This window comes from Pelodiscus sinensis, chromosome 26 (genome assembly GCF_052426305.1).
Source record: "Pelodiscus sinensis isolate ZL-2025 chromosome 26, ASM5242630v1, whole genome shotgun sequence".
NCBI classification, from domain to species: Eukaryota; Metazoa; Chordata; order Testudines; family Trionychidae; genus Pelodiscus; species Pelodiscus sinensis.
Window position 1 is genome coordinate 6,243,667 of NC_143077.1, and position 24,255 is coordinate 6,267,921.

General features: G+C 47.4%; 1 protein-coding gene across 1 annotated transcript in view; it reads right to left on the reverse strand.

Moving 5' to 3' along the window:
• The window catches only part of CSMD2 (CUB and Sushi multiple domains 2), a 734,622-nt gene that overhangs the window by 136,962 nt on the left and 573,405 nt on the right, over positions 1-24,255 (reverse strand). Inside the window, exons 31-36 of the mRNA XM_014578911.4 lie at positions 22,581-22,697; positions 19,170-19,283; positions 17,855-17,950; positions 10,388-10,591; positions 9,418-9,542; positions 1,228-1,324 (exon numbers count right to left, since the gene is read on the reverse strand). Coding sequence (XP_014434397.4) covers positions 1,228-1,324; positions 9,418-9,542; positions 10,388-10,591; positions 17,855-17,950; positions 19,170-19,283; positions 22,581-22,697 — 753 coding nt within the window. The remainder of the gene's footprint in view (positions 1-1,227; positions 1,325-9,417; positions 9,543-10,387; positions 10,592-17,854; positions 17,951-19,169; positions 19,284-22,580; positions 22,698-24,255) is intronic.

Here is a 24,255-nt window from a genome sequence, read left to right on the forward strand (position 1 = left end):
TTGTCGACATTAGACCTGCGTCTACACTGCCGCTGAGTTCTGTCGACATAACGTCAACAGAATGCAGCAGTTTTGTCAACGGCGGTAAACCACATTCTACGAGGAATAACACCTTTTGTCGACAGAGTTCTGTCGACAGAAGACGTTATTGCATCTACACTGTCCTTTGCGTCTACACTGTCAAGTCGACAAAGAGGCTTGCTTTGTCGACAGAACTGAATGTAGTCTAGATGCTCTTTGTCGACAGAAGCCTGTAGTCCAGACATACCCTCTGTGAATAACCACTGGCAAGTTTTTGCCTGAAACTCTGCCCCTGGGTGTTGATTCTGCAGGGAAAGGGTTAAAAGGGCTCTGCTGACTCACTGGTACAGGTGGCTTGTTACTCCACTTGGATACAAGGTAATTTCGCTCTCTGGGATGAGAGGATCTAGGGTGTGGGCTGAGTGGTCCTGAGGGAGTAGCCAGATTAGAAAGCAAGTCCAGAGAAAAAGCTTGAGTTTGATGGTCACTTGTTCCCGTTTTCCATGTTAACAAAGAAGGCAGCCATCTTGGATTATACACCATGTAAGTGCTGGGCTGGCAGAGCAATGTAGGGAAAGTGCCATAGTATTGTACCCAGTTTCCAGATGGGTAAAAGTGAGACACAGAGTCTTTATCTACAGCACGTTTTGCACTCATTTCCCAGCAGTGGTGCAGTGCAGCCATGCTGGGGATGGTGAGCATACTAGTTTAGACAGGATATATCACAGATTCTCACAAGCAGGTGTTTCCCCTTGTGTTTCCATTGTTGCTACTGCATTGCTGGAAAACGGGTACAATGCTCGCTAGTGCGGACCCACTAGGCAAGACTAACCTTTCCTGGTCCTTTCCAAGGTCATCAAGAGACAGGTCAGCCCTATCACTGGAGCTTATGTAAGAGTCAGGAATCCAGACTTACTGGGACACATTCCTCCCTTTTTCCTAGGAGGATGTGGTACTGCTGTTACCAATGTGATAACTCTCCAAAGACGCCCAACCAGCGCCATGTTTAAGGTTTCCCGCTAGTTCCTTCTGAAGCCAAATGCAGCCCAAGGTCTCAATTCAGCAAAACACACAACCCCACATCAGCCCCTGCTTTAATCTGTCCCTCTTCTGTGAAGCATGTAAGCACATGCTTAGCTTTAAGCACAGGCTGAGGTCTAGTAGAAGTCAATGGAAATTAACTGGTCTGATAAAATAGCCACCTACCAGAGAAACTTCCCAGCATGGTGACTGTGTTATCCCCACCATCAAACACTTCCAGGGAATCCCAGTTCTGCTCAGTAACAAAACTGATCACTTGAATCTGAAACATTAAACAAAGGGGAAAAAATCATCCGCTTTGGAATGAGGCGGTGAATAAGCAAAGGCGATACCCACTGCAGAGCCAGTAAGAAAGCAAACAATGGGGTTTGTGCGCCCTGGAAAAGGTGCCTCTGCCTGTGACGATGCATTACAGAACTATTGTCTCTGAATATCACCTGCTGGGCTGGGTGAAAGCATTACAGTGACAGTGGGAAGTCTCAGTACACAGCCCGGGCCAGATCAGCTAGTAAGCCGCCCCTTTGGCTTCACAACTGATCCACAGCAGCGGAGGAGCTGACCCTTGGCTCCATTTTGGCAAAATTGCTGCAAAGTTCAGTAGGTTTTCACCCTGAAACATGGTGTTTTCAGATGGAAGATGCTCCCATGTACAGGAATGCCAACCCCCCATGATCAGACAACATGACGGCAGGAGACTAGACTAGATGACGAAGCCCCTTCTAGTCCAATGATTCTGTGAAAATGGTTTGACATTCATGATCGGGTGATGATTATTTTTAACTGAGGGTACTTCATATTTTCCTTCAGTTTCTGAGCTTTTGGGGGGTCCAAAAATCTCCCTTGCAAGTTTTCTCCTACAACGAGAAGCAGTAGGCATTTACTTTAAATATGAAAACTGAGATTTCTAGGCAATCACATGACTCCAGGAGTAAAGGCTTCAAAAAAATCAGCAAATAAGTAAAATAGCTAGAGCTGGTGACACAGCATTTGCATTCTGAATGGCTCCTATTCTTCAGCAAGAACACCTCCTGTGATTACCAGTGGAATCTTTTTTCCTCTTGATGCCTTTTCCGACAGATTCTGATAGTATTGCTGGGGACAAGGAAGTGACAGGGCGGATTGTCCCACCAGGAGAAACAAACTGGTCTGTACTTCTAGGTGGGCATTTTCAAGGCACTCTCAGGCCTGGTCTACACTAGACCCGGAAGGTCAGTTTCAAGTATGCAACTCCAGCTACGTAAATAATGCATCTTAAGCCAAGCTTGGCACCATCTCCAAGGTGGGAGGTTGATGGGAACAACCACTCCCGCTGACCTCCCTTATTCATCATGAATTGAGGAGTACTGGCACCGTCCAGGGGCACTCTCAGCGTTTGATTTAGCAGGTCCTTATTAGACCCGCTAAATCAAATGCCGGAACACTGATCTCTAGCGTGGTAAGTATATATGTGGCCTAGGAGAGTTGGGGGTTCAACTCCCCATGAAAGTGAAAGGCAGCTGGGCACCTTTAGCGTTCTTTGACAATCTCCAGTTTAACTCTTACCCTATGGCTACAATTTTCAGAAGTGGAAGCCTACAGTTAGGGTATGTCTACACTACCCCCCTAATTCGAACTAGGGGGGGTAATGTAGTCATACGGAGTTGCAAATGAAACCCGGGATTTGAATTTCCCGGGCTTCATTTGCATAAAGCCGGCCGGCGCCATTTTTAAATGCTGGCTAGTTCGGACCCCGTGCCGCGTGGCTACATGTGGCACGGACTAGCTAGTTCGGATTAGGCTAATCCGAACTAGCTAGTCCGTGCCGCGAGTAGCCGCGCGGCACGGGGTCCGAACTAGCCGGCATTTAAAAATGGCACCGGCCGGCTTTATGCAAATGAGGCCCGGGAAATTCAAATCCCGGGCTTCATTTGCAACTCCGTATGACTACATTACCCCCCCTAGTTCGAACTAGGGGGTAGTGTAGACATACCCTAAGGCAACTATGCCCATGCTGAGTCTCCTGTACAAGAGGCCTGGATTTGCAGAAATGCTGAGTCGTGGGCCCACAATTGCCATTCAAACCTGACAAAAATGGGACCATGTCTCAATGTGTCTACACTGCAGGGCTTAACTCGAAATAAGCTATGCAAATTGAGCTACATCAATTGTGTATTTTATTCCAAAATAGCTTATTTCAAAATAAGGAGTGTCTACACAGCACTTATTTCAAAATAGAGCTCGCTTCCTCCGACTCCCCCTATTCCTCATACAGGGAAGGTTACAGGAGTCAGAGTAAGAAGTCCTCCACCTTGACAGCATTTTGACACCATTTCGAAATAACTGCCTGCTCTTTAGAAGTGAACTAAGTTATTTTGGAATAGTGCTAGATATTTCGAAATAGTGTTGCAGTGTAGACGTACCCTCGGGCTGTGTCTAGACTGGCCAGTTTTTCTGGAAAATCAGCCACTTTTCCGGAAAAACTTGCCAGCTACACTGGCCACTTGAATTTCAGGAAAAGCACTGACAATCTCATGTAAAATCATCAGTGCTTTTCCGGAAAAACTATGCTGCTCCCGTTCGGGCAAAAGTCTTTTTCCGAAAGACTTTTGCCCAAAAGGGCCAGTGTAGACAGCATAGTACCGTTTTCCGCAAAAAAGCCCCGATCACGAAAATGGCTATCGGGGCTTTTTTGCGGAAAAGCATCCTGCCAATCTAGACGCGCTTTTCCGAAAAAGCTTATAACTGAAAACTTTTCCTTTAAAAGCATTTTCGGAAATTCATGCCAGTGTAGACGTAGCCTCAGTGTCTAACTTGATGGGATTTTGTACCCACATTTGGGCATTTTGCCTGGCTGGCTACACTCTCTCTCATTTCCAGGGCTCTTGCATGTGCGTATTGCTGCTATTCGCCTCCGTGATGTAAATACTTCTTAGCAGCCCCGATGCTTATGAGCAGCAGAAGTCCTGTTAAATTCAATGCAATTACTCCTTAAAGCACTGTACTCAGCATGAGGGAACGCGCTGGACCAAACACTTGCTGGTACTTTTAGACCCTGCAAATCCTACTGTCTATATAATCACACACATTCCCAGCAACCCTCCCCCCCGCATCTGGAAATGCTATGAAAACACCCCCATTTCCTCTAAAATGCCCATATTCTGCATTTACAAATCCAGTCCGAGTGCCTGACTTCCTTTTGCCTGTTAATGCTAAGTATTAAAAAAAAAATCAAACCATTAGTTCTGGCATTTTAACCCAGTTTTGTGCCTGATTTACGCCGAATGCTAAAATAGCTTTGGAAGAACTTTGTAGCCTTATTTTTTTAAACAGCAAACACAGTCTATCTAGCTGGAATACTAATAACCCCTGTGGAGTCGTTACCCATCACACTGACGGAGTCAATACCGGTCAGCCTGCGTAACGGCACCCCAATTGTTCCTTCTTACAATTGCGTTTCATTTGCTTTCTTAAAATTCCTTTATGTTTATAAAGACATTCAAAGTGCTAATTCTAGGCTGATGTGGATTCATGAGGGATCTGCATTTATTTACTGCCATAGAGAGAGATTTATTCACAGGAAGGTTTGCTCTGAGAATGAATAATTCATGGCAGAAGTGCGAGCTGGTGCATTGATTACATAACCCCACTCCTGCCTCCCGCCGCTGCTAAGAAAGTGTTCATGTCGCCTCCTCCTCTGATTTACAGCTGTTTAAACTTTAATTGTTGCAAAAAAGGGGGTCGACTGAAACTTAAATTAGTAGCTAATAACTCAACATTTCACACACTAAGGAAGGTAAATGGAAGGACGGGGGCACATAAGGTGCTGGGAGCTAAGTGGCTTTGGTTACACTGTAGTTCACCTCGGGGCAGAGAAAGCCTTCGAAGGGCATAAGCATAAGTAGATGCCAGCTGTATTTGTGTGGGGGTCAGACACAGAGCGACCGCTCGTGTGCTGCCTTTGGTGCATTCCTTTCCTTGACTGCTCCTGGAGGGAGACTCCATCGGTGACATCTGTCACCTGTCGAAGTCTCTTGCCCTCTTCTCTTCAGCTGAGAAACTTCCAGCAGAGAAGAAGCATGGCAAATCAACACCAGCCTCCTCGGCGGAAATTCACATCTCTGTCCCTTGACTGTGGCTCTATCCATCCTCCATAGCCCCACTCACACTATTAGCTGAAGGTTCTGTGGTCCCCTCTCAGTGCTGGCAGGGGTAGAAGATAAGAACCTGATGCTGCTCCAAGCAACAGAGTTATTTCTACAGCTCAAGTGGCAGAGGCTTCTGCAATAGGGCAAGGACCACTCCCTTGCTGATGTCTCACCACCATGGCATTGCGGCACTGCCCTGGTTACACCTTTGGAAATAACGGACTTGACGCTCACTTAGGCTGTGTCCAGACTCAGGGGTTTTTTCGGGAAAAGTAGCCTTTTTCCGAAAAAACTTCCCCTGCGTCCAGACTCAAGCCGCGTTCTTTCGAAATTAAATCGAAAGAACGCGGCTTTTCTTTCGATGGCGGTAAACCTCATTTCACGAGGAAGAACACCTTCTTTCGAAAGTTCCTCTTTCGAAAGAAGGCGTTCTTCAATGTAAATAGGGCTTCTTCGAAAGAGAGCATCCAGACTCATCGGATGCTTTCTTTCGAAAAAGCAAGCCGCTTTTTCGAAAGTTCAACGTGCAGTCTAGACGCTCTCTTTCGAAAGAGGCTTGCAGTCTAGACATAGCCTTAGAGGCAAGATGATTTTTGTTTCTCGTGTGCATGAACCCAAATGTATTTTTTCCCTCTTTGCAGGTAACCTTGAGGGCTGCCTACCCAAGGGCACTCAGAATGATTATCCAAATTAAGTAAAGGGGAGACTTTATGGTGGACTCATTAAACTAGTGTTTCTCAACCTTTTTTTATGAAGTACCCCTTTAAAAAAAAAAAGTACCCCCAGAACCTAGGCTGTTTCCAGACTCAGGGTTTTTTTCGAAAAAAGTAGGCTTTTTTCGAAAAAACTTCACCTGCGTCTAGACTGAAGCCGCGTTCTTTCAAAATTAAAGCGAAAGAACGCGGCTTTTCTTTCGACGGCGGTAAACCTAATTCCATGAGGAAGAACTCCTTTTTTCGATAGTGCTCTTTCGAAAAAAGGCGTTCTTGAAAGCAAACAGGGCTTTTTAGAAAGAGAGCATCCAGACTCACTTGCTGCTTTCTTTCGAAAAAGCGGCTTGCTTTTTCGAAAGTTCCGCGTGCAGTCTAGACACTCTCTTTCGAAAGAGGCTTGCAGTCTCGACATAGCCTTACAGTTTTCAGACACACCATTTTTTTTCTACCATTGCAACAAATTTGTTTAAACAACTTAATTGTAGCCGAGCGAGCGATGAAATTTTTGGATGTAAAAAGTACAAAAATAATAAAGCGCTGTGAAACTTAAAACAAAAATTCATAGTTTTCTCCAAATTTCGGTTGTGTTGATGTACTCCCCAGGCTTCTCTCGAGTACCCAAAAGGGTACCCCCAGGCTTCTCAAGATTACTCCTAAGGGTACCCCTCAGGCTTCTTTCGAGTACCCCTAAGGGTACTCATACCACTGGTTGAGAAACACTGAATTAAACCACATTCTGACCCTGTATGGATGCTCATATTCAGAATGCAAGTGGCCTTAATTCAATCTGAATTACTTTACTTTCAGAGTTAATTAAGATCAATTGAATTACGGCTCCTGTAATTTTGATTAACTGTGTCCACATTGGGGTTTAGTGAAGTTTAACTAATCCACTTTAACTTTCCTAAGTGTCCCCATGTGGATAAACCCTGAGCAGAAAAAGGGCCTTTGGATTATTTCCTGATTTCCCTCATGTTACGGTGCTTAGTTTTACCCACTGTGGTTCGTGTGAGGGTTTATTAGATGCATCATGATGATGGAGAACCGAAAATCGGGGGAGAGCACTTACGAATGACAGACATGGTTTTTCCTACCAGCCTACATTATTATTCACTTCCTTCCATACCCAACGTGGAAATATAAAAACAGTGATTGAGACATGGGCTGAAAACATCTCCACTAAAGCTTTGCGTGAGAAGTGGCAGAAGGAAGAATCTATTGCTATCACTTTTAAAAAACTCAGTGCATTAATTATCACCTCCTGATAATGTGAGTCCCAAACATTCTGCAAAATTGCATTGACTGTTTAAATGTTTAAACGGAGCCTCCTGCAATTGGGTTGTATTAATGGCTTAACATCTCAGATGAGTGGGAAGAAATCTGTGATGCATTTCGCAAAGTGTTCTGTTAATTGGATTTAAAACACAAAACAAGAAGCAGGAATATGCCAGTCTGGAAGTACTGCCTGTTCCACTGGATGCCACTGAGCACTTACCCACTCCCTTCTGCCTGCTAACAAGCTGTCATGGATGCGACAGGCCATGGTCAGGCAAGATACTAATCTCAGAGACATGGCTGTAAATCTGGAGTAACTCCACTGAACTCAGTGGAATCATTTCAGATTTACACCAGTGTCACAGAGGTCAGAATGCAGCTTGGTTGCTCCATGTCAAATGCAGATCTGCCACACATACAGACAGGGTAATAAAGTCCACCTGGTGACAGAATAAACATGTCAGACGATACACACCTACGATGTCTAGGAAGGAGCATGGCAGAAAGAGATCTAGGGGTCATAGTGGACCACAAGTTGAATATGAGTCAACAGTGTGACGCTGTTGCAAAAAAAGCAAATATGATTCTAGGTTGTATCAACAGGTGTGTTGTAAGCAAAACTCGTGAAGTCATTCTGCCGCTCTACTCTGCGCTAGTTAGGCCTCAGCTGGAGTACTGTGTCCAGTTCTGGGCGCCACATTTCAAGAAAGATGTGGAGAAATTGGAAAGGGTACAGAGAAGAGCAACAAGAATGATTAAAGGTTTAGAGAACATGACCTATGAAGCCAGGCTTCATGAACTGGGCTTGTTTAGTTTGGAAAAAAGAAGATTAAGGGGGGACATGATAGCGGTTTTCAAATATCTAAAAGGGTGTCACAAGGAGGAAGGAGAAAATTTGTTCCTCTTGGTTTCTGAGGACAGGACAAGAAGTAATGGGCTTAAAGTGCAGCAGGGGAGGTTTAGATTGAACATTAGGAAAAAATTCCTAACTGTCAGGGTGGTCAAATACTGGAATAAATTGCCAAGGGAGGTGGTGGAATCTCCCTCTCTGGAGATATTTAAGAACAGGTTAGATAGACATCTGTCAGGGATGGTGTAGGTGGAGCTTGGTCCTGCCTTGAGGGCGGGGGGCTGGACTCGATGACCTCTTGAGGTCCCTTCCAGTCCTATTATTCTATGATTCTATAATGTCTACCAACAGCTATGGCTGCTGCAGAGAGAGAGGAGGAAAAGCCCTCTCTTAGCCAAATGCCTGATTGGGAAATAAGAGCATCTAAAGAACAAAATCCCCGCAGATAAAATGGTGTAAAGAAGGCCCAGTGATTATCAGACGTGTGGAATGAATGAACCCTGTTAAATGAATCCATCTTATCTGCATCAACTGATGTCAGCATAACATGCAGCTAGATACCTTCCGATGAGAACGAGAATGTTATCTAAAGGACTAGTCTCTGTGATGTGTTTTGAATGAATTTAATTCTCAATCTTCTCAGGTTTGAGGCAGGGTTTCTGTGGAGGATTGATTAGTGCCAGAGAAAGCAGAATACAAGACTCCATTACCTGGAGAAACTGACCAGTAGAAATACAGCGGTATAATTATACTGTTATGCTGGTATGGTATAGCCTGGTGTGAGATCTAAGGTACAGATAATCTATTCCAGATTAAAATGGTTTAAATTGATATGGTATTTCTGACTTTAATCCTGTGCAATTAAGTGCCACACAACTGCTATGGGCAACGTAAACGATACCAAAAAAGACTCACTTCTATTCCAGAATAGAGCATCCACACAGGGAGTTATACTAGATTGGCTACAAAAAACCGAGTAGTCCCGTAGCACTTGAGAGACTAGTCTCTCAGGGCACGTCTACACTAGGAAACTATTTCAAAACTAGCCAATTAGGCCGTCATAAAACGGGATTTTCAGGTCTTCTCTCCTGAGCTCTCTTGCTCCGTGTCTTTCTCTCTCGCTTTCTCCTCCTACTGCATCCCCCCTCTCTGTCAGCTCTCCTCCGCCTCCTGCCTCTCTCTCTGTCTCTTTTTTTCTCTTCTCCCCCTCCTGCCTCTCACTCTCCCTTTCTCTTCTCCTCCTTTTCTCTGATTCCAGAGAATTACCCATTCCATGGATCTCCTTCCTCCGAGTAGCAGTAACTTGATGGTACATGTTCTCTATGCGTGCACTAGACACAGTATGTTCCTTCTCTCGGTCTCATGCTGCACTGACAGCTCTTCGATATAGTACCTGTATTCCTGCTCCTTCGGGGACGGTTATCTTCCACACACAGTTGAGGCTATTCAGATAGGGCTCAGGGAAGCCAGGGGAAAGGATGGTGCCTTTCCGCTCGGTCAAGTTTCCACCACAAGGCACTGAAAAAAAAAAAAAGCCAACGAGACCTTGGCATGTGGGAAAGCTCGGCTTTCACACGAACGCCTCACCTGCGTAGGGGCAGCAAAGAAACAGAGACCGGTGGGTTCGTCAGGAAAAGGATTTGTGAATGAATCCCTCAGGGTTGCAATTCTGCTCCGGACAGTACAGCACCCAGCGCAATGGGAACCTGCTGTGGGCCCCAAATCTGGGGTTGGGGGGATGGGGAAAGGCATGCACTACCTTTCTGCAATCCTGGTCAGTGGACAGACCCTGTAGAAACCATTATTTTCTGGTACATGTTACAGCAGCCTCGGGGCTGGTGTAATTTACAGCAGAGGAGCCAATAGCATGCAGACAGCCCTCCATGGAGCACTGCACCATGTGCTCTGTGCAGCAACCACGATTTAAAGGGACCAGGGCTCTGGCTGCTGTTGTCACAGTGGCCAGGAGCCCCGGGCCCCTTTAAATGGCCAGGCCCCGAGGCAACTGCCTCCTGTCGGCGGGCCTGATTGACAGCACAGGCTGATTCAGCCTTTGGCATTGTGGGACGTGGTAAGAAAGGGGGCATAATTCCTCTTATGCTCTCCCACTCAGGCAGCTGTGCTGGACACTATCCTGGTACACCCGGCAAGCAGGAGTACAGCTCTGGGTAGACACTAACATCCTCCCTGTAGGTGTCTGTAACTATTCTATATAATTCAATGCTCCCTTAAAATGAGCCTAGAAAAAGAGGATGGTTTTTCCATTATTTTGCATATGGCTTTTGTACGAGGAATACAAAGCGCTCGGCGTACGGAGAACCCTTACTGCCGCCTCGATCCCCCATAAAACCAGGTTTACAAACCAAGGCAGGTAGGCACGGAGACATTCCACTGAGCTAACGCTCCTGGCATAGTGAGGCATTCGATACTCCGGGAGCCCTGAAGAGCGTATCCGGCGCTGCACTCGAATCGGACAATGGCCCCGACGGAGAAATCACTGCCGATCCTCCTCCCGTAGCGGGGTTCCGGCACGGAGCTGCATTGTGTGGCACTGGTGCGAGGAACCGCTTTGAACACAGATGGGGAAAATGTGAGACTCATGCTAAGAAACCGAGAGCCAGCCCAGGCCACGTCTCTGGGCCTCTATGCACATGGGCAAACGCGAAGCTAGAAACCAGCCTGTCTCACCTGTGGGTGAGTATAGTTCAACTGGGTATTAGTGTTATAAGAATGTGCTTCGACTTTATGGAATGCTTGCAGGATGCTGCATGTATTAATCCGACTTGTGCCTTCCGTATCCCAGGCTAAGATGGGAATAATCAAGTGTTTGCTCTGTAACTGTGAAATGTGTATTTTAAACTATGTAACTCACCCAAGAGGGAGAAAAAACGTTCACCTAATGCAAAACACTGTATTCCTACTGATAGTTTCATTTCCTGGTCAATAGGAAGGACTATTGACTCCGAATGGTCCACTGTGGAACAAAGACTTTGTTGATTGTTCCTGCCACCCCACCATGCAGAAGCTAGGTGCCGCATTAGTCATATCATCAGCTCAGACTCAAGGGACAATGGTCAGGCCGAATTAAACTGCGCAACTTTGGCTTTGTTAATTACAACAGCTCTGTGAGGCAGGGCTGTATTGTTTCCTCCAATTTAGAAATGGGAAAACTACGGCACAAAGAAGTTACATGGTGAGTTTTTCAATGATGCCTGACAGAACTGAGTACCTACCTTGATTAGGTTCCCTGGCAAACCCCACCCTATGGGCATGTCTACATGAAGAAACTATTTCAAAAGAACTAAAATCGATTTAGTAACTCCCGAAGTAACAAAATCGAAACTGCGTTTCCTCACTACAGGGAAATCTCGAAATTAGTCCGAGGCAGGCTCTGTTACTGTAGACCCACTATCTCGACTTTACTCCCTGGTGCTTCGTGGGGCTCTATTCATTCGAATTACTCTGGGGAATAATTATTTCAAAACAGGAGCACCGGAGTGTCCACACTACCGTTATTTCGAAATCACTATTTAGAAATTAGCATTATTCCTCGAGGAAAGCAGGAGGACAGATTTCAAGCTAAGCAGCCCATTATTTCGAAATAACAGGCTTGGTAGTATGGATGCTCCGCTTATTAATTTAACCTAAGGGGGGTTATTGCTAAATAAAACCCTAGTGTAGACCAGGGCTATGTGACCCACACACAGCCACAGTGATCCAGCAATTGAGCTGGGACTGGAACCCAGAGGAAACGGCTTTGGTTCTTACAGGGTACTAGAAGCCTTGTTATTGCAATGGATTGGAACAATGAAGGGTGTTACTGTAACACTCCAATACAATAATACTTGAGCACAAGAGAGGGGGGGCAACAGAGACAGGTCCAGGCACTGCCTTTATTTCTGAAATTGCTGGAGCTGCTGCCGCTTGGCGGATGATGCTCTTGTGAGCTGGATGGTGCATGGAAACGGCTGAGCATCAGAGAGAGTGAAAGGGTCAGAGACTGACTCTCAGACCTTGGTGTATGTGGGAAATTGCTCCCAGTGGGGATAAAGACGTCAAAGCACTGTTTATTCCTGAGAAGGAAATCAGTGAATTTTCATCTCTTAGGCTGTGTCTAGACTACATGCCTCTGTCGGCAGAGGCATGTAGATTAGGGTTGTAGGCAAAGGTAAATGAAGCCACGATTTAAATGATCGCGGCTTCATTTACATTTACATGGCTGCCGCGCTGAGCTGACAAACAGCTGATCAGCTGTTTGTCAGCTCGCCGCTAGTCTGGACGTTCCCCCTGTCAACATCAAAGCCCTTTGTCGGCAGCCCCGTTATTCCTCGTGGGATGCCGACAAAGGCTTTGATGTCAACAGGGGGAACGTCCAGACTAGCGGCGAGCCGACAAACAGCTGATCAGCTGTTTGTCGGCTCAGCGCGGCAGCCATGTAAATGTAAATGAAGCCGCGATCATTTAAATCGCGGCTTCATTTACCTTTGCTGAATAAACAAATCTACATGCCTCTGCCAACAGAGGCATGTAGTGTAGACGTACCCTTAGTGGCTCTAACATTTATTAGCATTTCAGACTCAAATTGCTGGGAAGAGGGGTGGGGGAGGGGAACCATGATTACAAGCACATTAGAGAGGTGCCTTGGTTGATTTTAATTTGGCCCAGAGAGAGGAATGTCAGTGCCCTGTGTGTTTTGTGGTATCCAGGATGCCTTGCCCATCCTCCCGCTAACATCTCAGACAACGCATCCCCACCCCCACACACAGAACAGCCCAGGAAGTGGGGACGATAAATGTTGATGCCCATCCATGTTCTTGAGAAAAAGGGTCCCCTGGCTGGCATGTTCTGTTGTGTGCAAAGTGAAGTGAGCATTGTAAGTGGCTTGTCCAGTCAGGAGGAAGTTTGTGTGGAATCTCGGGTTTTTATGAGAGCCTCTAGTGTTGAGCGTGTCTTCTTGAATTTCTTCTGTTTGCTGTATAGGATGCTGATTAGGTGGTTCCTCAGTTTCTCTGAGTGTGTGGATTTCAAAAACTTCCACCCCACTATCAACCTTAATCTGGATCAGTCCACACAGGAGATACACTTCCTTGACACTACAGTACAAGGGAATGTTACAACCCTATATTAGAAACCTACTGACCATTACTCCTACCTACATGCCTCTAGCTTCCATCCAGGACACCTCATGCGATCAACTGTTGACAACTAGGCCTAAAATACAACCGTACCTGCTCCAATCCTGCAGACAGAGACAAACTCCTACAGGATCTCTACCAGGCATTCTTAAAACTTAAATACCCACCCGAGGAAGTGAAGAAACAGATTGACAGAGACAAGCGAGTACCCAGGAATCTGCTTCTTCAGGACAGGCCAAACAAGCAAAATAACAGAACACTCCTCGTCATCTCCTACAGCCCCCAGCTCACACCCCTCCAGTACATCATTGACAATCTACAAGTTATCCTCAAAAATGTTCCCTCCCTCTCACAGGCCTTGGGAGGCAGGCCAATCCTCTCCCACAGCCCCCTACCCTGAAGCATAGATTTGCCAGCAGCTACACATCACACCTCAAACACACTCACCCAGAAACCTGCCCTTGCAATAATCCCCATTGCCACACATCTATACAAGCGACACCATTGCAGGACCTCAACACATAAGCCGCCACATCAGAGGCTCATACAACTGCACATCCTCTGAAGCCATGGTGTGTCCAACACGCTTGGCCACTAGCCACAGGTGGCTGTTTGGTCGATTGAGTGTGGCTAATTTGCTTTAGCAGTCACCACTATAGGGGCTACTTCTTCAGAACTGGTTGGACACCACAGCTCTGATGTGATCTATGCCATCAAGTGTCAACAATGCCCCTCTGCCATGTGTACTGGCCACACTGGACAGGCTCTACAACAAAGGATAAATGGACACAAATCACATATTAGCACAGAAACCTGTAGGCGAACATTTAACCTCCCTGGGCACTCATTAATGGACTTAAAAGGAGCCATTCTTCCACAAAGGAATTTCACAAGCCAGCGACCGAGAGAGAGTGTGGAATTGACCTTCATTTTCACATTGATACTGTTTCCCTTGGCCTGGACAAAGACTTGAACTGGATGGTGCATTATAAAACCAGCTTTCCTTCCATTCAACAGCTCATTGACATCAAAAGTTGGGACACTTCCAATCCACTCAATTAGTCTCATTAGCACTCGTACTACAATTGACAGCTACGCCCCCACTTCCTTTTCTGTTATAAATTCTGACAGTCCCCCTTTTTTCTTCACTCACGCTCATCTGAAGAAGTGGGTTTTGCCCATGAAATCTCGTGATACTATATATGTTGTTAGTCTCTAAGCCCTGGTCTACACTAGGAAATTATTTTATTTCAAAATAACCCCCCTTATTTTGAAATAAGTGATGCGTCCACACTACCAAGCCCGTTATTTTGAAATCTGTACACCTGCTTTCCTCGGGGAACATTTTTTTGAAATAGCAGCAGTGGAGACGCTCCGGTGCTGCTATTTTGAAATAACTACGCCCCAGATTAATTTGAAGGAGTTCCTCCCCAGTGCGTCCTGGGACTCTAAATTGAGGTAATGCACCCACATTAGTCCGAGACAGGCTCGGTTAATTACGAGGCTCCCCCGTAAAGGGGACACACTATTTCAGTTTTATTATTTTGAGAATTATTACTTTGAATGTAGTTATTGTGAAATAATTTCCTAGTGTAGACATGCCCTAAGTTGCTGCAGCACTACTCATTATTTTTAAAGTTACAGACAACCCCGATGACCCCTCTGAGACTCAGTCTGATTATGATAAGCATTTAGAATGACTGTTTACTTTGCATTTTGTGTGTAACCAATGCTGACCTTTATGCCTATCACTTACCGTCATTTCAAATCAATCTTTCTCTAGTTAAAAACATATTTTGATGTTTAATCTAAACCTGTGAGTTCGGCCAACATGTGTGGGGACCTGCTCAGATTACAGAGCCTGGTACATGTCCATTAGCCTGTGAAGAGTGGCAAACTAATAAGTTTGCATTGATCATGAAGGTCTTGAGCAGCATAAGATGCACATTTCTGGGGTGCAAGGCAAGGGACATTTGCTGGATCTTCCTATGTGTAGCTCAGGAGTGGCTTGGGAGCACATTCATGTACCTGTGAGTGTGTCTTCCCATACTACGGGCTGTGTGAGGGCAAAGCCTGAAGGGGCTGCTTGTCATTAGCAGAGCAGTGTGAGAGGTACCCTCAGTCAGATAATTAACGGAGCACGGTAATTCCACAGTCCGGCTTGTGCCCTGGGATATGTCACATGTATATCTAACATATCTACCATATCATATACAGGAGGCCCCCGACTTGTGACATGATTCGTTCTGGAGGAAGCGTTGCAAGTCAGGGTCATTGTAATTCAAACCCACATTTACGGTAGGTGCTGTGCGCCATTGTAAATGCAGGCCAAGGATGTAAGTTGGGGGTTTCCGGCCTTCCACCTTACAAAAATGGTTGTTAAGTGTGGGGGGGTCAGAACTTGGTGGTTGTATCTTGGAGGCTGCCTGTACGTCACGTGTATATCTACCATACCTAATGTAAATCTTCTCCCAGCAGCTTATGCCTGAAATAGGTCTGAATTTACCTGCAAAAACTATAGATCTGACAGATTGGGATGGGCGGAGGAGGCAGAAGGCTAGAGCACCTGAAGGCACATTCTAGGAGTGTGAAAGGAGCTTTTTTGTTGCTTTAATTGGCTGGCTGAGCTAACTGATACCTCTATGAGTGTTTCATTCTGTTGAATGGCTGTTAAAAGTTTAATAAATTTTTTGAGCACCAAAACATTTCCAAATGGGCATTTATTAGTAGTATTTAGCTCTGAATAAAGTAAACCCAAACAGCACACATGTACCCTTATTTTTCCCATCTGTAAAATGGATATGGTGAGCATTCTTATCCACTTTTGCAAAACACTTTGAGGTGGTAAGACTACATGGTACCCACAGGTATTAACATTCACAAGAGCTAGACACGGGCATAGCAGAGAGAAAAGTGATCCCCGTAGGTATATAATAGAAGCAAAACCCATTTGATATTGGCTAGGGTAGGTGGGACGTGAGGTAATTTGTTCCTTTTACTCCTGATTTCCATGTGTAAATCGCTGTGGAGTGTGCAGTGGGTAGTTGCAATTAACAAGCAGGAGGTAATCTTTATTGATTTAATCAAAGCTTTTTGATTTGGTTAAATCATTAACGATTGTTATCAGAATTACAATAATTTTGCATTAGACAGAAACTCAGTTGAAAGGGTCTCCGATGAAGAGTGAAAATGCGCCCCACTTTCCTTCCTGGGGATGCTTACAGCCGCCATCTGTCTGCTCCCAGGCTGTGTCTAGACTGGCAAGTTTTACCACAAAAGCAGCTGCTTTTGCGGAAAAACTTGCCAGCTGTCTACACTGGCCGCTTGAATTTCTGCAAGAACACTGACGATCTCATGTAAGAAATCAGTGCTTCTTGCAGAAATACAATGCTGCTCCCGTTTGGGCAAAAGGGCCAGTGTAGACAGCTCAGATTTGTTTTGTGCAAAAAAGCCCCGATCGTGAAAATGGCGATCGGGGCTTTTTTGCACAAAAGTGCGTCCGTTTTCCGTTAAAAGCATTTGTGGAAAATCATGCCAGTCTAGACGTAGTCCCAGTGTATAAAAATTTCTGTGGTTACTCTAGAAAGGATGAGTCATATGGGTAAGATGAGTCTGTTGTTTCTGCCACTATCTTCTGGGAATATAGGGTCTTCTGTTTAATACATGGGAACCATCTTTAAGTATGACTATAGTTCCCACTGAGGTGCATGCTTGCACAGTTGTGCACAAAAATTCTTCCCCCACCCACCTCTTGCATGGCAGGCGGCTGCTCCAGCGGGTGGGGCTGGCTGAGATGATGTCGTGAGGGGGCCATTGGGATGGGGGGATGGGACTTGCCATGGCCGCATAAGGAGGCCTGCTCCCATGGCCGGGACTGCCACATGGCAGGGGGAGCTGGGGTCTGCTCTGGCGGCTGGGGCTGGGAATGGGACCGCCACATGGCTCGGGGGGTGGGAGGGGCGGAGGATCTGCTCCAGTGGCTGGAAATGGAACATTCCACATGGCCGGGGGGAGGGGAGGGTCTGTTCCAGTAGCTGGGAATGGAACATGCCACATCTTTGGCAGCTGGGAACGTGTGTGTGTTAATAAATTGGGTGCCACGGTGGCACGCATCCACACCAGAACACATGACCTCAATATTGGTGCACAAGCCAAAACTCCCTCCACTCGTGGTTGGAAAATCTTAGAGGCAAACACTAGTTATGCCATAGCCAGCCCTTCGCATGCTGGCACAGGTGTGGCATAAGAGGCAGAAACTCTGACAGAGGGGGGGTTCTGAGGCTGCCCTATAGGGAGAGGAAGTTGTTTTACAGAACAGCAAAGACAAACATCCAACCACTGAGAAATGTGCTGAAATGTAAGTGTGGAAAAGGTCTCTCAGGTGGGTGTGTCTGGGAAGCCGGCTGCTAAAAGGGCCCAGTTCCACAAGACAGCGTGGTTGAGGGAAGAGGGAGGAAACTGGAAATGTTAGAGAGAGGTTGTAATTCACACGGGGTTAACGGAACCCAGCGCCCATTGAAAACCATCTTAAGCCCCTTTGAGAATCGCAACTCACGCTGCCAAATTCACTGAAACAAGAGCAGCCAAAGCTGTGCAGGACTTTCCCTCGCCTATTTGGGGAAGAAAAGGCGCTACCCAATGTCAATGAGATGTTTGCTCACCACGGAGGCGTCTCTGGACCACACCGGCACCTACCTTGGTAGACAAAATGAAATCCTTTGGCAGTCGCTTGACCCTTGGCACTGAACTTGATGAGGATTTGATTGGTGGTGGCTAAGGGCAGCGATTCACCTACACGGGAGAGAGGGAAGCAGACGGCAGGCATACGCACATTACAGCACCACGCAGGGAACTGGCTAGCTGAGGCCTTTCTGTGAAAAGACCTTCGCAGCCTGGAAAAGTTGCATAGAGTATGTGTTTCCGGGGCGGGCACGGAGGAGTCTTCCTTGCACACAAAGCAATCCTTACCTGTACCAAGGGACCCCTGAGACTGTGCCTGCAGAAGCATATGGCTCTGCACAGCAGGGAGGGCTTGCCTATGGTGGGAGGTTTTCATGAAGAAATGATGTAATGGTGGCCGTCCTTTTATTTCCTTTTTTTAAAAGAAACAAACTCAAATTTCGGAGGGAAAAAAAAAAGGCAGGGGGCACATCTTACTAAAACCCCTATCCTGAGAGATCTAGTCCCTGAGGAAGATTTTCAGAAGCGATTAGCAATGAGGGTAGGTTCTCCGCGTGCGAAAATCAGGCCCTTCCAAGGTGTCTCCAGTTGGGCTTCCCGAAAATGAAGCACTCTAGATCAACAGTCAATACGGAAAAATATCGCCTGCTAGCAGGACTCTCACATGACAAGGAAACAGGCTCCATAAGGGCAGCAGGGGGGAGATAAAACCAAGCAAGCGGCGGATGTGTGCTGAAAAATGAAGGCCGAGCAATGTTCAATTAGAAGATAACGCCAGCTCCTGCGCTATGGCCCCCTCTTTCCCCTCGCTGTGTCACCTCCCTTGTGTAGGGGCCGGTTCACACAGGGCCCGCACGGGAGGAATTCTTCCCAAGCCGGCTAAGGGAGGTTCACCTCCCCTGTACGCCACCACACTAGTGTGAAAGGTTTGTAAGAGAAGGGCCGGTCCCTCTCTGTTCTAACTAGCTGTTCTCCGGCAGGCTACAGTTGGTTCATCTTCCCTGCAGCTGCAAGTGGTTGAGACTGGTCCTGCCTTGGGCAGGGGGCTGGACTTGATGACCTCCTGAGGTCTCTTCCAGCTCTAGGATTCTATGAAGCAAGTCTCCCAGCCCTCGTACATAGTCAGGCTGGCTAGAGTCTGTGTACCTGGGCTGGAAGGCTCACTCCCAGCTGCAAGGCAGATGAACCCCTGGGGCCTTGCCCGACTCACCAAACTGGCTCGCTGTGCCATGCTACGTAGCTGGGTGTCCTTTGCGTGTGGCTGTGCAGTGAGCATGGTGGCATTTTGAGAGGGCAGTCCCCATCGAGTGCTACGGGGACTCATCCTTACCCGTGTGGGAGCCAGAGAGCGAGCTGAGGAGCCGGGAGTGCTGGTTGGGTCCGTCGTGAACTTCTATGACATCATTCAGCGCTGTCTGGAAGAAGGCGAACTGTCCGAAAACCACTGTGAATGGACAGAGGCAAGAATGGAACCAGTAAGGGCAGGGAACATACTGCAACAGCCAAAGCCAATCCCCGGTGCCTCAAGTAACTCTAAACTGTCTTGGGGACTCAAAGAAAAGTGCCTGAAGGTCATCCCTGGAAAGGGAAGCTCCTTATCTACCCATAAAGCCGGCAAAACATGGGCAGCAGCACACTTCCACAGAGCTGGCTCACCGATGATTCACGGACCAAAGGAATCTTATTATGGCAACTCTAATCTGCCCTTCTACATACCACAGGCTGTATAATTTCATTCAGGGATAATGATCGATTATTGTTTATCCTTTGCATTCTGATACACTCAGAGGTGGAGCCCTGCAAATCTGCGGAATTCTGCTTTCTAGCCACGGGTATCTGCAGCTACAGATGTGGAAACAAAATTTCTCTCTGCGCTGGTCTCCACCTAAACCACTCCATGGAGCAGGAGTCCATGGTGCAAGGTGCGGTACAAACACAGAACACAAAGCTGTTCCCTGCCCCGGAACGTTTAGGGCAAGATTTATTTCCAAAAATGGTGCCCTTCATTAAGAACGTAAGATAAAAACAGTCAGACTGGGTCAGATCAAAGGTCCATCTAGCTCAGTATCCTGTCTGCCGACAGTGGCCAATGCCACATACCCCAGAGGGAGTGAACAGAACAGGGAATTATCAAGTGATCACTTCCCTGTCACCCATTCCCAGTTTCTGACAAACAGAGGCTCGGGACGCCTCCCCCGGTCAATTCCAGAACCAAGCCCATCTGCTCTGAAAGGATGGCTTCTAGTGGTGAAAAGATACCTGAATTTCCAGCCAGTCCTAGGCACCCCCACTGAGAATGCCAAAGAAGAAGCTACTCTGGGTTCCCTAATTTATTACTTATTTTATAAATGCATCCAGATGACCTCCAATCTCATACACGAGAAAATGATAATGAGAAGATCAGGTTGTTTTTAAGTTGGTGTGGGCGGGTTTGGGTTATTTGTGTATATTGTATAAAATTCAACAAGAACCCAAGGCTCTCTTCTTTTTCCCTGTGCTGTGTATCTGTAAGTCGTAAATTCCCCATTATAGATTCACAGGCTGTGAGGTCCCTCACTGTGAAATTCATCAACAAGCAAGCGGCAACATTGGTGACTTGCAAATTCAGTTTTACAGCCTGGCTTCCATGCTAGGACACTGCGAGAGGGCTGGGCCAGCCCTCTGGCAACCTACTAGCTGGAGAATCAGGAACGCCACAGAAACAGCATTCATCCAGTATTGGCTACTAGCGGTTTCCCACTCCCTTTAAATAAAAGACGTTGAAACATGGAGAACGGAGGAAAGAAACTAACTTAGGCCAGGTCTACACTACCCTATGTAAAATACAGAGCTGGAGTCGGCTTCCCTACACTGAGCTAGGCGCTGTCTTTAAAGAGGGAGGCCGATGGGAGTAAATGTTCCTGTTAGCTTCTCTTCCTCCTCACGACAGAATGTACAGGGCTGCATACTCCAGAGCTGCCAGTGCAGCAAGTTTCCTGAGCCCTATGCTCACTTTGAAAAAGAGGAAATACGTTACACAACATTAGGACCCATCTGTCCAGCTTTCACGCCACAGCAGCGGCTGTAACAACACTATCAGTGCCTAGATTTAATCTGGCTCGGATGCACCTAAAGGCCCTGATTCAACAAAGTATTTAAGTGTGGGGATGCTTCCCTAGCTAGTCAGCCAAGCTTCTTTTGCTGAATCAGGGCCTGCTGCTGTCACTGTTGCAGAATGATCCCGGTCCCCATGGCAGAGCACTGCTCTAGGCTGGGGGGGGTGTCTAGACTACAGGGTTTTGTCGACAAAAGTGGACTTTTGTCGACAAAACTATACCTGCGTCTACACTGCCGCTGAGTTCTGTTGACATAACGTCGACAGAACTCGGCAGGTTTGTCGACGGAGGTAAACCTCATTCTACGAGGAATAACGCCTTTTGTGGACAGAGTTTTGTCGACAGAAGGCGTTATTGCATCTACACTGTCCTCCGCGGCTTGCTTTGTCGACAGAACTGGATGTCGTCTAGACGCTCTTTGTCGACAGAAGCTTTGCTGACAGCATCGGTCGACAAAAGCCTGTAGTCTAGACATACCTCAGAAGCGCACTCTCTTCAGAGTCCAGTATTCCATGCAGTGGCTTTAGCAAAAGGAAGGTCATGGCCGGCGTGCAGGAGAAATAACCTCTCACAAGGAGTGTGCATGAGGGAGACAGCCTTGCTCAGAGACATTATGAATATGGTACAAGGGACTGGGCCTCCACATTGTGCTTATTAGAATGGCAGGGAGCATTACTGTCGTCGCAGGGGCAATATTTCTATCTAATGCCTCAGACAGTATTTCACTTGGCAGTGGCTGGATTGCATAGATCAGTTCTAGCAGCTGTAGGGAGTTCATAGTTGCCTTCTAAATAGCCATTCGACACACACTTATTTCCTGAAAGACTTTTAAAGGGCCACCGGATGGATTTTTACTCAGATGTGACTGACACACACACACACACACACACACACACACACACACACACACACAAGCACACACATGCACATACACATGCATGCACACACGTGTCCTGCATGCACGCATATGTCATGCATCATGGGTAGTGTGAATGATTGGCATGAGTGAATTAGCAGTCAGTGAGCTGAAGAGAGGCCATACTATGGTTCAAGCCAGTGACCCGGAGGATTATGGACTTGTTTACAACTTCGAGAGAAAAAAGGATGTGAAAGAAAGACTGTGTGCACTGTGGAGATAAAAACACACGCGCGCGCACACATGCACACACACACATGTGCACACACACATATCCACGCACACTCACATATGCCCCAACCCCAAAATTGAGCATCTGCTCGCCCAGAGGTTTTCTGAAGGGGCCCATTGCTACCATTGCTCCACTGGAAAACCTAGTCCCTGTAAAGCCAATTTTAACTTTTTTTTTCTTTTAAATCAGTGACTCTGTGATTGGGTTGAGAAACTGTAAAAAAAACCACCCTAAAAAATGTTGACAATGGTTGCACCATTTTTATGTCATAATTTAAATTGGAAGCATCCGCAGACGTGACATTTAATTACAATCCACAGTGCCCATTCTGCCATATTTCTCAGTCCTCTTCCCTGGGAATAATACACTCACACCGAGCCACTGAAAAGAGATCATGGAGAACATTTTCAGCTGCTACGAACTGACTTATCTCCAGTGGCTTCGCCACAGCAATGCTGATTTATACCAGCTGAGAGTCTAGCTCAGCATGCTATGTACCGTAGTCCTTTGGCACGACGACAAAGTACAGGCAGATTTGTCCGCTGGTGTAATTCCGAGGATAATTTGGAGACAGAACTACTCCGTCTGATCCAGTGTACTGCCCACCGCACGGTGCTGAAAGACAAAGCCAGGGAGAAATCAGTGGAAGAAGGGACTAGCACAGCTGTCGTTCAAGACCTAGCGTCACGCATTACCCGTTTTTTCCGCTGCTTTAGAATACACCCGGGCATGTGCTTATAATTCTGTGCAGGGCTCGCTGCCCAAGTCTGCGATCAATTCTACACTTCGGGTGGGGGAGCGCTGACTGCTAGTTCTCGTTAAGAACAATACAGCTTAGTCTAACTCAAGTTCATGCTTGCTTCACGTTTAATTACCACCACCATCCCAGGGAGTGGGCGGGGGATGTCACGTCCTGTAGGTAACCTAAAGCCTGATCTCCAGCGTTATCCATTTGATTCCGAAGCAGGGGAGTTGGAGGGATGGGTTCTCAATGAATTCATTATTTTTCCTGTGCAACAGGAGACTAGTTCAGTGACTCACGCGGAAATCCCTGTCAGAACATTTTCAAACCACTGAGTTCTCCTTTCCACACCCATGTTCCAGCCTCGTAGTTGTCGGGCTCCCTTTAGCCCAGGGATGGGCAATAATTTTAGAAGGGGGGGAGGTCACTACACAAATTTTTGAAGTGGCCCCGGGCTGCCCCAGAAGGGGCGTGGCCTCAGGAGGAAAGGGCGGGGCCAGGACACTTCCATGCTCCCCCGCCCACAGACCCTGATGGGCCTGTGGGTGGGGAAGCACATGAAGTTTTTGCCACTGCCCTCCCCCACCCCGGAGAAAACCACCAGCTGTTCAGAACATCTGGCGGTTCCCTCTAGGCACCTGCGCCCAGGCAGCGGGAGGAGACCCAGTGCGTTCCCCCCGCTTCCAGGCCAATCAGGGCCTGGGGGTGGGGAGAGCATGCAAAGTCTCTTGCTCTCTGCCCCCCGACCTGCAAGATGCCTGCTGTGCTTAGAGTGAACCACCAGCTGGCGGGGGAGGAGTCTTCATATGTTCCCCCCTTCCTACGCCCTGATTGGCCTCGGGGTGGGGGAGCAGCAGGGATCCATCCACTTGGCAGGCTGCATCCGGCTCACGGAGTGTCTCTTGACCACCCCTGAGTTAGCCAGCAGTGCTGGTCCAAAACATTGAATCAAAATCAGTGTCTGATAAAAACAAGAAAACATATGTGATTTTCCCCCTGTTTTCTTACCAGCTCCCACCCTGGCTCAGGAAATCAGTTAAGCACCGATAGCTTGGCAGGCTGTATCTGACAACTGCTTCATTCTAGGGCCATGCCTTCGTTACCTCGCCGGAAGAAGTGGCAAGAGGCCTCCAGGCCTGCCAATGTGGGGCGAAGACGGGGGAAGGGGCGGTTGCCCCAGGTTGCGGCATTTCAAAGGGGCTCGGGGCTCCCAGCTGTCGCTACGGAAGTGACAGTGGCTGGAGCCCTTTAAATCGCCGCCGGAGCAGCGTGGCCGAGTGGCTCTGAGGGTGTGGGGGGCAGTGCTGTGGTCGAGGCAGTGTTCAGCGCTGGCTGCCCCTAGCTCCACCTCTTCTGCCCAAGGCCCCACTCTTTCCAGGGGCTCCTAGCTGCCACCTACCTTGCCCGGGAGCCTGGGAAAGCCCCCCCCCC